The following is a 14,879-nucleotide window of genomic DNA, read 5'->3' as shown; positions in this document are numbered from 1 at the left end:
GACTGCCCACTTTTATCTTTCCCCACAGATTAGGGCTGGAGTAAGTGACTGTGGTGTTATTAAGAGGTGGACTCCTCCACCCAGTTTGTACAGTCTGTGTGCATGGTTGTGATTGTGTGTGTGTGTGTGTGTGTGTGTGTGTGTGTGTGTGTGTGTGTGTGTGTGTGTGTGTGTGTGTGTGTGTGTGTGTGTGTGTGTGTGTGTGTTATTTGGGTGTGTTTGTCTGAGGAAGTCTCTCATTTCCTTCTCAGGCTTATCTGATATTTTTTTTGCAGAAAATCGTTCTTTCTTGTTGCCTTCGACTTGTGTTGACTCTAACGTGTGTTGGTGTGTATGTTTGTGTGCGTGTAGAAAACCAGCAAATACATGGCAGTATGTTAACCTAATGATACTTAAAACACAATTTGACAGTTTAATTAAGATTAATATTACATCTGTTAATGGAGCATTGGAAATCTATAACTTTGGACAAAACAGCTCCCATTATTTTCCTGATTTACATCATTGATTACAGCATTGTTTTTTAATTACATGTTTTTTTCAGTTCATGTTTCAGCTAGTTTATGATCCTGCGTGACACTTTGCAGTTTTGCACTCACAAAAAAACTGATTTCGATCCATCTTGTTGACAGTTTGATAGAAGCAGAGCAGTGAGAGAGGGGCGCTTTTTGTAATGATGGATCACCTGCTGTTACAGGGGGTCTGGAAGGTGAATGAATGGGATGAAATAGATGTTGTGACATCACTGACAGGGTGTGGTCAGAGATGTAACACCACAGGGTAAAAATAGTCAGCTGCTTCTAACAAATACAAGATTTCAAAAACTCAAAAAAGACAGACAGACAGGCAGACAGGCAGACAGACAGACAGACAGACAGAGAGATAGATAGATAGATAGATAGATAGATAGATAGATAGATAGATAGATAGATAGATAGATAGATAGATAGATAGATAGATAGCCTTTATTATCCACAAGGGAAATTAATTTTGCTCTCTATACTTGCATATAAATGAACGTTCGTTATATTCAAGCCCTTGTAAAATGAGCGTATAACCCACCTAAAAACTCAAGATGAAGAGAATTACAAAAACAAAATATTTATATTTTCAAAATTGAAGTGTGCGTGTCTTTTTGATCGTGGGTAAATCCTACATTTTTATCATTGGTCTTTTAAACTGACACCCCCAACTTGTTTGGCAAGGTATGACGACCCCAATGAAGACAACTCTCAGCACGTTGTCAGGGTTACTCTCACACATCTTAAAAAAAAATTTCAACCACGTAATGTCACATATTTGTGGTAAACTCAATTACAGTGTATAGTAACATGCACATAACATCACATAACGTTCCCATATCACCATTTTCCCACGACGTAGCTGGATGTGTGTTATTTATTATTCGGCTGCTGGGACTGTGAATGCACCGGCCCTCTGGCATCTTTTTTTCTGATGGTAAAATTACCTTTCCTTCACACTGGTAGTGATGACGTCTGATGAAGGACTGAGGGTGCTGTGGTGTAAGATTAATAAGAGCGTAATAACGACCATTAAATACCTCAATACCCAGTAAACCTACCACAAAAAATATCTACAGTTACTGTAATTTTCATTGGAATATGGGTATAATGTATAATTTGAGATTCAAGTAGTTCACTTTAAATGAAGGGTCTCCAACCATTTATGCTCTGAGAGCTACTTTGACAAAAGGAAAGTGTAACTGTTACATTTATTCACATAGCTGAGCTCCACCAAACCAACTGAATATACCTATTTTATGTAAACAACAACAAATTGATACTCAACACACTCATACTCAAACAGTAGCTTGAACGCTACTTGTTGGAAACCCCTGCTTCAAACAAATGACTGTAGATTCATCCGTTGCTGTGCTTGTAGAAAGTCGGTATGAGCTGCTGCTGGATAGATTTTTACTGATCTGAATATACTGTAAGCGATCATCAACGGGCCATTCAAGTAAAGAAAAACAAAAAACAGAACTCATTGTTCTCAACTTTCAGGGCTGAAGGATATTCTGAAGTTCTGTGAGTAGCACCAAAATGTTCCTTTCATGAAAAGGACTGGGACTCCAGATAAGATACACGTCACGCTTCACATTAGTTTGAATCATTTTCGTTGCAATCTTCTGGTTCCCTGCTGGATCTTCTGCAACCTTTGACCTGCTTTAGCCAAGTGTGTTAACAGTCCTCTCGGCTGCAAATTAAGCCCCGGAGGAAAAGTCTGTTGATTATTGATGAATGTCATCATGAGAGCAGACTGAGGAAATATGTCACCAGCGCTGCCTGATCAGGCGGGATAAATATTCAACAGGCTCCAAAACATGGAAAGTGCTTACGCTGCTGGGATTTCTGCAACACCTTTTTCCTTCTCCTCAGTTCTTGACAGTGACGGGTTTTTTTTTCTGTCGCTTTGCTGCTGAATAATTCGATTACTGCGTCTCTGTGTCGCTTTCTGCTGCTGTTATGCCTCCTCGTCCCCCCCTTTTCCTCCTAGTGTAAAGCTGGATGAGCCAAACTGGGTTAAAAAAGGAAATAATTGTTCTGCGTTACAATGCAGCACAATATGGCGGCAGGCTCAACCCCCCCTCCCGCCGTGCCATGTCAAGGGAAATGGCTTTAAAGCATTTAAAAAAGGGTTTTAACAGGATTATATGGGCTACAGTCAGAACTGTGCAAAGTGCAGATTCTTCTTTTTTTTTCTGAAATAAGTGAAAAGCTGCTCCGGTGAATTGTGGGGATAAAGCAACTCCCTTCCTCCCTAACGTATATGTATGTGTGAGCGTTTTACAAACTGTGTTTTGATAGTAAAGGAATGTCCTTGTCACCGGAGCGTCTACTCAGGTGTTTCTATAAATTAGTGATCTTGCTTATATTATCATTGGGATTCAGTCTGTGCTTCGGGCTGACTTTATAGTTGCTGTGGCGTCAGCAGCTACATCCCGGGGGATCCACGCCGTGCAGCTACATTCATACACAACAAAACACTCCGATCCTGCATTTGCTCGGCCCAAAAAGCTGTTTTTTAATGAGTGTCTCAAGTCAATAAACCGTCAAATCATCTCTTAAATTTAAGGTTGAGTCTGTGACCTCTTCTCACTCCGTTACATAAAAGCTGCTTCAGTGAGCTGTGTGCGGAGGAAATTAAACATATTTCTCTGCCCACACTAATGTTCATTTTACTGTAAAATGGGTGACATGTAATTGGTTAATTTACAGCTGCCCGACCTGTCGGGGTAATCATGACTTGACTGAAATAACTTCAAACGGTTTACGTGGGTGTCGGGGTGAAGTCTGTAGTATGCCATGTGTGTGTGTGTGTGTGTGTGTGTGTGTGTGTGTGTGTGTGTGTGTGTGTGTGTGTGTGTGTGTGTGTGTGTGTGTGTGTGTGGAAGGTGTGTCCTTGTAGTCTGTTCTTTGGGGCAAATGAAGGTGAATTTGCTTCTTTACAGAATTTGAAGAGGGAAAAGAGGACGATATCTTTTTAAAGATTTGAATACCATTATAAGATTAGTTATAACGTATTTTTGCATGTGATTCCTGGGCTGTCAGGAGATGATTCACATATATAAACTGTAACTGTACTGGCAGTGACAGTAGATTGAGCTTCACAAGGTCACAGTCCTTTTTCTGGGACCATGACTCAGCACTATTAGACCTGTAGCAAATACTGCCATTACTTCTAAATAAAATAACTAAGAAACTCATCGGTTTTAAAGGGGCAAGTAAATTAATTTAACTTTAAATAAACTTAATTTGCATTTTTACCATTTCTTGAATCCAGCTCAAGTTAATTAATCAAAGTACTATGAATTATTGCCCACTGTTTCTCCATCATTCTGTGTCTATTTGATTGTAAAAACAGGTGCTAAAAGGTCATCTCTGTGGTCATAAAATGTATTTTTTTATTTTGGTGAACCCTGAATAATCTCTACATGAAGGGTGAGCTGAAGGGACCGTCGTCTCCTCCTGTTAACAGTAATAATTTATCACAAAGATGAATCTGACTTGAACCAGATAACTACACAAACTATATTTCATGATTCTCCTCCTCGTTACGGAGAACATTTCATTGACCAAAGAAGCAAGAATGATAAAACGATATGTTAAGTTGCCAAAGTCTGAAGGAGTAATTTTTTCTAATATGAAGTGATTTTTCTTGGACCAACTGAAAAAACATCTGACAGATATATGAGCTCATCGGCACTTGATTTTGGAAGTTTCAAGAAACAAGAATGAATATATTCTTAAGGCAAAGAAAGGCACAACGATATGAGAAAAAAATGCTGAACTACAGCTAGGCTTGAACGTTTTCTTTATTTCTGCCTAAATATAATGTAAATTTAATATAAAACATTATTAGAGTTCCCCAATTAAACAAAGAAGACAAAAGTATTAAATTTGGTCATTTATTTATTGAGGAAAAGGATCCAATTTGACATATCTGTGAGTGGCAAAAGTATATGAACTTTTGCTCTCAGTTTCTAGTTTGACCTCTTTGTGCAGCAATAACTGCAACTAAATATTTCCGCTAACTGTTGATGAGTCCTGCACATCATCTCAGAGGAAATTTAGTCCAATACTCCAAACAGAGCAGCTTCAGCTCTGAGATGTTGGTGGGTTCTTTGACAAATCAGGACTTTGACTTGGTCATACACAAACTTTATTCCTCTTTAACCATTCTTTGGAGAACAACTTTGGGTTGTTTTCTGGCTGCATGACCTGCTTTCTCGAGAACTTCAGTTTTCAGACAGATGTCCTGACCTTTCCCTTTAGAATTCGCTGGAGTAATTCAGAATTCATTGTTCCTTTAATGATGGCGGGCCATCCCGGCCCGCATGCAGCAAAACAAGCCCAGACCATGATACTACCACCACCATGCTTTACAGAGGGGAAAATATTCTAATGCTGGAACTAGACAGGCTGCAATGTTCTTATTGGAAGATATGTTGTTTCCTCCTTGCAACTCTGACATGTACCCCATTGTGTTCAGTGTTATTCTGATAGTCAACTCATGAACATTAATGTTAGCCAATGTGAGAGAGGCTGTCATTCGGCCTTAAGTTACCCTGGGTTCCTTTGTAAGCTCACTGACTATTCCACGCCTTGCTTCTGGAGTCATCTTTGTTGGTCGACCACTCCTAGGGAGGGTGTGCCCTTGAATTTCCTCAATTTGAACAAAATCTGTCTGATTGTGGATTTGTGGAGTCCAAACTTTTTAGAGAGGATTTTATAACTTTTTTCAGGCTGATAAGCATCAACAACCCTTTTTTTGAGGTCCTCAGAAACCTCCTTCGTTCCAGCCGTGAATCACTTCTACAAATGTGCTGTGAGATCAGACTTTGATGGAGGTTCTTAGAATAAAACAGGGCACCAACTCACACCTGATTATCATCTCATTGATTGAAAACACCTGACTCTAATTTCACCTTGAAATTAGCTGCTAATCCTGGAGCCTCATATACTTTTCTCTTCAATAAATAAAAGACCAAGTATAATATTTCTATCTAATTTGTTTATCTAGGTTCTCTTTATCCACTTTTAGGACTTGAGCGAAATTTTTAAGAGGTTTTAAGTCATATTTTTACAGAAATATAAGAAAGCACCACTGTACTTTTTGAAAGAAAAAAAAAATACAGCCATATTTTTAACACAGCTGAGCTGTTTTGATGGACAGTTTTTGTTGCATACAGCTTCTTGTAATGTATACATGACAACAAGAGTGTGAGGAAGAAGTTCTCTGCTGGGAAGGTGGGTGAGGGAGGTCTGGTCTGAGTTTAAGAGACAATGTGTGTGCGTGTGTGTGTGTGTGTGTGTGTGTGTGTGTGTGTGTGTGTGTGTGTGTGTGTGTGTGTGTGTGTGGGGTCAGCCTCTAAATGCTGACATGGACGGTGTGAGTGCAGAAATGATGCTGTAGCACATTCCCTGGGCTCAGACGGTCTGTCTGCCGATCTGTATGCCGTCTGTTCGTGTGTTTGTGTGTGCTTGTGTGTCTGTGTTGTCTAGTCCCTCTGTCCTCACTTGGACACAAAAATGGGGAGAGTTCTCCTAAAGTAACCAAGTGTTTTTGGTACTTTCATCTTATGTGTTGAACTTAAAGTAAAATGATTGTTTACATTTAGGATTTCGGAGGTATTTAAAACATAGAACTCATCTATGTGTTTCTGGTAGGTCTGTCTTTGGCCTCCACACTGTTCAGAGTACGTTGAGCCAACGTTGTTAGAAATATACACCAATAATGTTCTCCCTCTCCCTACAGAATACCGAGGACCACTTGGCGTTCCTGATCACAGTTCCCACTGCCCTCTTCCTCTTCCTGTCCATTTTTATCCTTGTCTGCATTGAGTCCGTCTTCAAGCGGATGCTACGCCTCTTCTCTCTCCTTATATGGGCCTGTCTGGTCATCATGGGTTACCTGTTCATGTTCTCTGGAGGGATACTCAGCCCCTGGGATCAGGTAGATACCTTTTTGTGTTTGTGTGTTTTCTGTGTGCATTTGAATAGGTAAACAAGTGTGTGTGTCTAATCGAACAATGGAATGCATCTACGAGTATGGGTATGACTACATATATGTGCACATGCACCTCTGAATCTGAACCATCTTTGGGAAAAAATTATTTAACTTTACCTGTTTTAGTTTGGCCCATGTCTAATCCTCTAACATGAAAGGGGTGGGGTTTGTGATCTATGCACCAACCAGCCAACAGGGGCCCATGGAGATGTTTTGGCTGAACTTTTTGAGAGTCCTCACAATGACTATTTTGATATACAGTCTATGGTTGACAACCATCACTTTTCAGCTGAAATGAAAACTTTCTCGAGGATATTTTATCACCTTTAAAAAGCTAGAAAAATGATTTGACTTGTAAATGCAGCTAACTCATTTTGAAGCAAGAACAGGAGCTCAAATCATTTTGGACCAGGTTTTAAACATACAGAGATTTATTCAGTTCTATAATATGTGCTTATAAGTAATTTTCCACCTTGTACTTGAGTCATAGTCTTTTTTTATGTAGGCTATCTTTATTTTTCTTTATTGAAATATTTTATTAAAACTAAATTCGATTTCTACGAATCACTTATATCTATTTAATTTTTTGTTATGTCATCCTATTCTCAAAATTTAAAAGGGAAGACGGCATGCTGGGAAATACGAGGAGGTGCCCAAGAAAAACATATGCACTGGGTCCAATCACTATTTTGTCACGCTGCAGCACATTTGACTACTAAGAGAGCGAGTCAGAGAGAAACAGAGATTGATTCATCTTCTTTTATGCAAAAGTTGCCGACACAACACCACCATAAAACTCTGATCAGCCTGTTTGTGTCATAACATTAGAGAGTGAATGCAGCCAAAAAATAAGATCGATCTGCTGGTATCACAATTTAATATTTTCGATTGGATATTAAAGTCATAAGAAATGTACGCATGGTGCATACAGGATTACAGAAGAAGAATAAACCAACTGGTTCCTGTGCTCACAATACCCAGAAAAAAACACAGCAGCATTAAGGTGTGCTCCAGCGGTATATTCTACTTCCATAAAGTTGAATGACTCACAGGAGACAGATTTAAATACAGAATAGTTCAAATTCAAGCAGCAAAAGTTGAGTCATTCTGATTTGTAGTCTAACTCCAAAAGCACTGGACCCGACAATATGCAATCCATAGCATGTTTTCATACAACTGCTCCTGGTAAAGGAGACTTTAAAACACACAATAATTCAGAGTAATCAAACCTAATAATTAGAGTCTGACTTTATATATGCATTTACGAGTGATTGCATACATGTGTGTTCTGTCCATCAGTTACGATGTGTCTTTGCATTGGCATACCTGGTCGTCTATGTGTGTGTATGAGCGCAGACTTAATTCCACGTGTTAATGAGGCCTGATGAGAGCTGGAGGTGAGCAGATCAGCAGATCAGAGAGACACATTCGTTTTCTGTGCCAGGCTCCTTCTCTCTCTCTCTCTCTCTCTCTCTCTCTCCATTTTAGGAATCTTATTTTCTCATGCTAGCACCCTGTCTCCCCCTATTCATCAAATCTCATTTTTCTCTCCCTAGCTTCTCCACCTGCCTCCATCTCTCCTGTTAACACCACGCAACCAACAACCCATCCACTCCCCCACCTCACCTCATCCCACCATGCCCACATTTCTTTTCTTACCTTGTCTTTTACTCCTTTCCTCCCTCCTCTGGAGTGGAGGTATTTTTATCACCAGCCACCTGTGAGAGCGTAATCATTCTGCATTATTGATCACTCTATTCTGCTCCCATGACTCTTCCACTCACACATCTGTCTGTCTGTCTATCTCTGTCTGTCTGTCTGTGCCTCTGTTTTTCTGTCCTACTGCGCCTTCTAGTTAATGAAAAGATGTGAAAGGAAGATAGGAAATAGAAAGAGAGAGAGAAAGAAGGAAAAGTTGCAGGAGAGCAGAGATCCGGTGAAAAGAGAACAGTTGGAACTGCATCCCGCTCTCAGTGGGTCGGATTGATTGTGATTATGGAGAGAACAGCATGTCTGGTGGAGCACCTGATAACAGTGAAGGCCTGGAAAAAAAGAAAGAGTGAGCGAGCGAGCGAGAGAGAAGGTGAAGGGGAGGCTGAGGGAAACTGGTTCTCTCCTCTTCATCCATTCACTTTTAACCCCTGGCACGCCACCCTGCTCACCTGCACACGCGCACACACACACACACACACACACACACACACACACACACACACACACACACACACACACACACACACACACACACACAGAAATATATAGTACACATAGCAGCACATAGCATATTTGATTTCTCTGAAGGCTCTTTCCAGGAGACAGATTGAGTTTAGCGGTTACACCTGGTACCCCAGAATCAGGACGCTGTCACACTTACCTGGGTGTGAGTGCGTCTGTTAGGAAAATAATGTGGATTCTTGGATTAAAAAAAAAAAAAAAAAAAATGCTTCCAAGCTGCTTTGGCTCATAAATGCTAAAGTGAGCAAAGAGCAAATTATTTTTGATGTGGAAATTCAAGCTAGCCCGTCAGAGTTCGCCGGCAGGTGAGCGTGTGCCGTTTTTGTCTGAAACACAAAGGAGACTTTTGAGCTCGGAACAAGAGAGAGAAAGAAAAGTAATCAAAGAAGCTGAAGTGAGATGATTGCTGCGGCTCCCTTCTTGGAGAGTTTCAGGGTGAATTAGGATTCAGGCTGGAGTGCATCTGGCTGCCTGCTTGGCTGACAGAAGCAGGTGACGCACCTGGAATTGCACTGCCACTCTCAATTCCCCACAGCCACCCAAACACACTGCACGTCACACACACACTCCAACTGCCCTATCTTCTGCCATATTTTTTTTTTTGTTCAGAGTTCAGAGCCGGAGCTGAGGGTGAGAAGTTGAAGGTTATGGCAAAAATATACAAGACCTTCAATAGACCACATCTGCTGCGACGTCAGCATCTTTTCCCTTTGTTGGTTCCCTTAGCAACAGGAGGTCCAAGCCTACACAAAACACCTCTCTCTGTCTCGCTCTTCTCTGCGTTCAGGTCTTCTTTTAGAGGGAACTCGGTCAACCAAACAATCACTTATATCCAATGTTCTAGTCATGATTTTGCTTGGTAGAACACTGCATGTCAGTGATGGAAGTAACAGATATCTTTGTAACACATCACCAAGTAACCTGTCACTGCAAATTATGTCCACAGTGGGGATGTGAGTAGCATGTGGAGAACTCTAGTACTTCCTCAATGGGAGCTAAGCAGTGAGGAATGGAGGACAAAAGGTGTTTAAATATCTTTAAAGTTGATATGTATAATAACATTAGAGACACATTGAGGTCTGAGATTGTCAGTCTGTTTCCAGGGAAGCTGTCACTCAGTCGATTCCTGTTTGCAGAATGTGAAAGACACAGGAAATAAACAGACAGGCAGGAAGATCAGAGTTCATCTGGTGTTGCAGTTGATACTGCGACCCGATCGTGCTTGGACACCACCATAACAGGAAGAGGTGGACTGACTGCATGGGAAGTGGACAGGGACGAGGCAGGGGGTTGAAGGCGTAAGGTATCACTGAGCAACACAAAGGGAAACACACATCAATGCGCATGCACAACACACAGGAACACACACAGTGAGAAGTCCAAAGTGAGAGGAAATGGGCGGTCAGAGTACAAAGCTTTGATGAAAACATGGAATAAGAGAGAACTTGTTTCAATAAACAAGTCGGAAACTTGGTGTAAATATTTTCCACTGTAAACAATGAGCATCTTATTCCCATATGCTTCCTCACAGACGCAATCATTTTAACGTACTTCAGTATGCAACAAAAACAAACCCATTAAAGCACATATGACATGATGTTGGATATGGAAGCAGGGTTTTCAGTGCTTTTGTCGCAATCTCAGGATATTCCGCCTTGACTTTAATCCAGAACGTAGGGAGATTTGAAGTTGTCTCAAACATACTTTTAAGGCCAACGTCATTTGCGATCTCCAGCAGTTGATCTTCTTCTACCACGGACAAAGTCGATTCGCCTGGCTTGTTCACAAATGGGTCGCAGATCCATTCTTTCCCAGTTCAGGGGTCTTTTGTGGTTGGGAGATAATGCTCAAACCCCCTTGAAAGCTGAGATAAGTGATCGTGCACCAGTTGGGAGAATGAAGTCCCAGGCTCAGTCTCTTCCAAAACCCCTGCTAGTGTTTGAAACATGTCAAAAATCCCAATGTTCACTTGCCATCCCCATAATTCCAGGTTGGCTTTGAATGCAGCCACTTTATCTGCCGAGTTGAATAAAGTTGTTGTTCTCTCCTGAAGTGACAGATTGAGTTCGTTGAGCAAGTTGAATATGTCACACAAGTAAGCAAGTTTTGAGACCCATTCTGTGCTACTGAAATGTGCTGCCAGTGGTGACTATTTTTCTAAAATAAATCTCTGGAGCTCAAAAACTCTGGCCAGCGATCTACCTTCAGAAAGCCATCTCCCTTCTGTGCATAAGAGAAGACGATTGTGCTCTGCGTCCATCTCCTCACAGAGCTGCTCGAACAGACGCGAGTTAAGGCCATGTACTTTGATGTGGTTAATAACTTTAATCACATCATGCAAAACGGTGTTAAGTTCAGGTGACATTTTTCGGCCAGCATTTCTCTATGGATGACAGTGTGTAGACTCACATTCAGAAGCGACCTCCTTTACCCGAGTAGTGAAACCAGAGAGCCGTCCAGTTATGGCAGCCGCTCAGTCCGTACATACACCGACACAAAACACCCGGCACCAAAATCATCCACGGCCCGGTACTGGTCCACGGCCCGGTGGTTGGGGACCCCTGCACTAGAGGATACTGACGTGTAAAAAGTACACATCTGACCAGGGGTCATTCCCCGAGGTGCAAAGAGTGATAAACTCTGCATTCAGAGGAGGTCGGATGGAGGCCGGTGTTCGAGTCTGTGAGAAAGCAAAAGTAAACATGGATTTCTGTAAAATATTGTAATTAATTAACGTACATAACGCAACTTAAGTAATATACGTTAATTAACTTATGTGATGTACATAACATTACCCTTACCAAAAAAAAACACGAGTTTCCCCGTGTTTTCCACATGGGACACATGATCACATGTATGACCCATGTTTACCTCATGTTGCAACATACGATAACATGGGGAAAATATGTGGAAAAGTTTCAACATGAGAATCTACTTGGACTTCACAATTTACACTATGAAAATGCTCCCAAACCACGTTTCCCATGGGCAAAATACACATTTAACATGTATGTGGTCACATGATTTTTTGCATGTAAAATTCACGTGTTTTTCCTGTAAGGGTACTTACTTTAAATTGCTTATTTCAACCCAGACAATGATCTTTTCCTCGCCCTAACCATGTGTTTTTTGCTGCCTAAACCTAAGGCACCTTAATGTTCATGCCTCAGGGAGGCAAAACCTGACACTGATACGTTATTCTGCAGTGAACTGACGGGTGTTTTACACGCCTTGGCAGGCTGTCTGATGTTCTGTATTCTTCTTGTCTTTAACACAGGATTTTTATAAAAGTAAGAGAGCAGACGTCTCCTCTCTAATCATTTATCAGAGGATCAGCAGTTGGATCTTTTTGTGATGAAGAGCTGGCAGTCACTCAGCTGTGCTCTGTATTTAGACAAACAGCATGCAGACAAAGAGGGGAGACACAGAGTATAAATCTCTGGTGGGATTTATTCACATGCATGTCTGCAATCTATAATTGGAAACTACTGTTGTCATTTTTGGCATTACCACTAAATTATGCCTGCAGCTCTGTAAATTAAACAAACATCTGATGCCAAGTTTTTGCCTGCATATTTCTCTCAAACAGCAGCTGAATGCTCTCTTATTACGAAAATTTATAGATCTAGGAAAAGGTGCAAAGTAATATATTGATATAGATATGTATCAGAAAATATTAAGCAACATTAAAAGCTTTGAAATAGATCTGGTTTATTTTCAACAAATTTGCACCTTCACCTGTTAACATCTTCTCATTTCCAGGTGTCTTTCTTCCTGTTCATCGTGTTTGTCGTCTACACCATGCTACCATTCTCCATGAGAGGGGCCATTATCGCCAGCGGCATCACCTGCTTCTCTCACACCGTCACCCTGAGTGTCTGTCTGACCTCCACCGTCACAGAGCTGGAGCCTCTTGTCTGGCAGGTAAGACAGATATTTGTCCGGCCTCGAACCTTTGAACACACAGGTCAACCAGTGTTAAAAGTCTACATTTTACAAGGCTCTGTTTTGGTCCTCTGAACGCCTGATCGCTCCATTGTGCTATTAGCTGCAGCACAGGGGTTAGTTTATCACGATGAAATCGGTGCTCAATGCTGACATGCTCAATTAAAAAAACCATGTGGTACAACATTTTAATAAGGTTTAAGCTGTGTTATTTTGACACAGCACATTCAGCAGGGCCTCGAGAGTCAAATGAACTGCGTTTTAATGTGCTCAGTGACCAGCTCTTAAAAAAAATGAATGGACTCTTCATACAAAAACACAAAGAAAGTCTCACCGTAGACTCATACAATAGAAATAAAATCTGTACATGGCAATAAAAATAGAGAAAGATGCCAGATAACACATGAAGTTAAGCAGAATTGATTTGGCATTATGAACATTTTTGAGGCACAAAGATACACACAGAGTATTTCTAATCGACCGTCAATGTCAACACGCTGATAACGCTCCAATCACAATAGTCTCCCTCTCTCACAAACACACACGCGCACACGCACACGCACACACACACACACACACACACACACACACACACACACACACACACACACGCACACACACACACACACACACACACACACATTCACAGTGGAAAAGTACACCAACAATAAAACATGCTCAATGACGCTTATTGCCCTTGGATACAGCACCAAAGACAACCTATTGATATGCAAGTCCACATTTCAAAAAGCTTGAGGTTGACACAGTGCTGGAAAGTGCTGCGGAAGTGTGTGCTCTCGCCTGGTTTTACGAGGTGATAATATAGCCTTATTTGAGGATTGTATGGAGGGAAAATTACAGGTGCAATCACATCTAGAACATGCATCACCTCCCGACCCTCTTTAATATCTCATTCTTTGCATGTGTGTGTTTGTGTGTGTGTTGTATGTGGCATGTGGCATGTGGCAGATCTTAGCCAATGTGATCATCTTTACCTGTGGTAACCTGGCCGGAGCGTATCACAAGCACCTGATGGACCTGGCGCTCAAACAGACCTATCAGGACACCTGCAACTGCATCAAGTCACCCATCAAACTGGAGTTTGAGAAGCATCAACAGGTAAAAAACAATTAGTCCATAGGGAAATGTTCACAGCTCTGTTTAGCAACTGCTGTTTGGACTTCCCTAAGTTTGTGATGTCACAAACTAATACTAATGTCGTGTAGTCCGCCCTCAGCTCTGCCCACTCTCGTTTAGTTTTTTTTGTGGAGGAAAACAACAAGCGGTTATTCCGTCGCAGAGATAGCAATCAACATGACTGAAGAAAACCTGTGGTCGGTCTCGGGAAAAGAGTCATCCAACCAGAAGAGAAAGTCTTTGATAGCAATACGCCTTAAAGACACCGACACAAAAGAGAGAGAGAGAGAAACTTAAGAGAGGGAATGTAAAACTATAATGAGATGTTTTTTCAGTACTTAAAACCACAAAAAATTATCAAGACTGCAAAGTAAAAGTTTAAAATGTGGGACCTTTTAACATCACTTCCTTTCACCAGATCGTTCAGGATTCACATGCATGAATTTAAAAGATGCTTTTAGGCTTTTACTGTGTACTGAGTTGTTTCAGTACAAAATACAATTCTGAAGTTCACAAATAACAATCCAGGACCTTGTCTCGGTATGCCCAGTAAACCTTTTCCATTTGGTAGCGATCAGCTCGTCCATCTAGTGCTTTGGCCCAGACAAATATCTCACTTCCATTAGATTGGTTGCTGTCAAATCTTAATCCGTAATCCCCGAACCAAGATTGAATGGTTTTCTTTTAAATGCAGTACAGGAGTGACTGATTCCTCTGGAAGAACTGGTCGCTAACACAATCAACTAAAATGGTGAACATGGTAAACATTGTTCCCCTGAAACGTCAAGGTATTAGCACGAACATGAACAACCTCGTTTTAAGGTATTCACGACATCGGACTGAATTATTTTTTTAAAGCTCAGAGTTCACGAGTTATGTCATGTTTGCTGATGTTTTCAGAAGTGACCTTAGAAGTTCATTTTCCTTTGGACGTTAAATCTAGTCGCAGAGAATTTATTAACATCTGAGGAAAATGAGTACAATCCCAACGGCCTTTACTCCTCCCTCTGTCATTACACCTTCGCATTTCC

General features: G+C 41.1%; 1 protein-coding gene across 2 annotated transcripts in view; it reads left to right on the top strand.

The window, feature by feature from the left end:
- Positions 1 to 14,879, top strand: part of adcy2b (adenylate cyclase 2b (brain)) — a 53,133-nt gene that overhangs the window by 4,997 nt on the left and 33,257 nt on the right. For both annotated transcript variants that reach the window (XM_069176416.1, XM_069176414.1), the window contains 3 exons: positions 6,280 to 6,477; positions 12,529 to 12,690; positions 13,681 to 13,830. In XM_069176416.1, the coding sequence (XP_069032517.1) occupies positions 6,280 to 6,477; positions 12,529 to 12,690; positions 13,681 to 13,830 (510 nt within the window). The remainder of the gene's footprint in view (positions 1 to 6,279; positions 6,478 to 12,528; positions 12,691 to 13,680; positions 13,831 to 14,879) is intronic.

This window comes from Embiotoca jacksoni, unplaced genomic scaffold, assembly GCF_022577435.1.
Source record: "Embiotoca jacksoni isolate LCO1_2020_lvr unplaced genomic scaffold, fEmbJac1.0.p SCAF_7, whole genome shotgun sequence".
NCBI lineage: Eukaryota > Metazoa > Chordata > Actinopteri > Embiotocidae > Embiotoca > Embiotoca jacksoni.
Note: the sequence above shows the minus strand (reverse complement) of the source record. Positions and strands in the feature narration are given on the sequence as shown.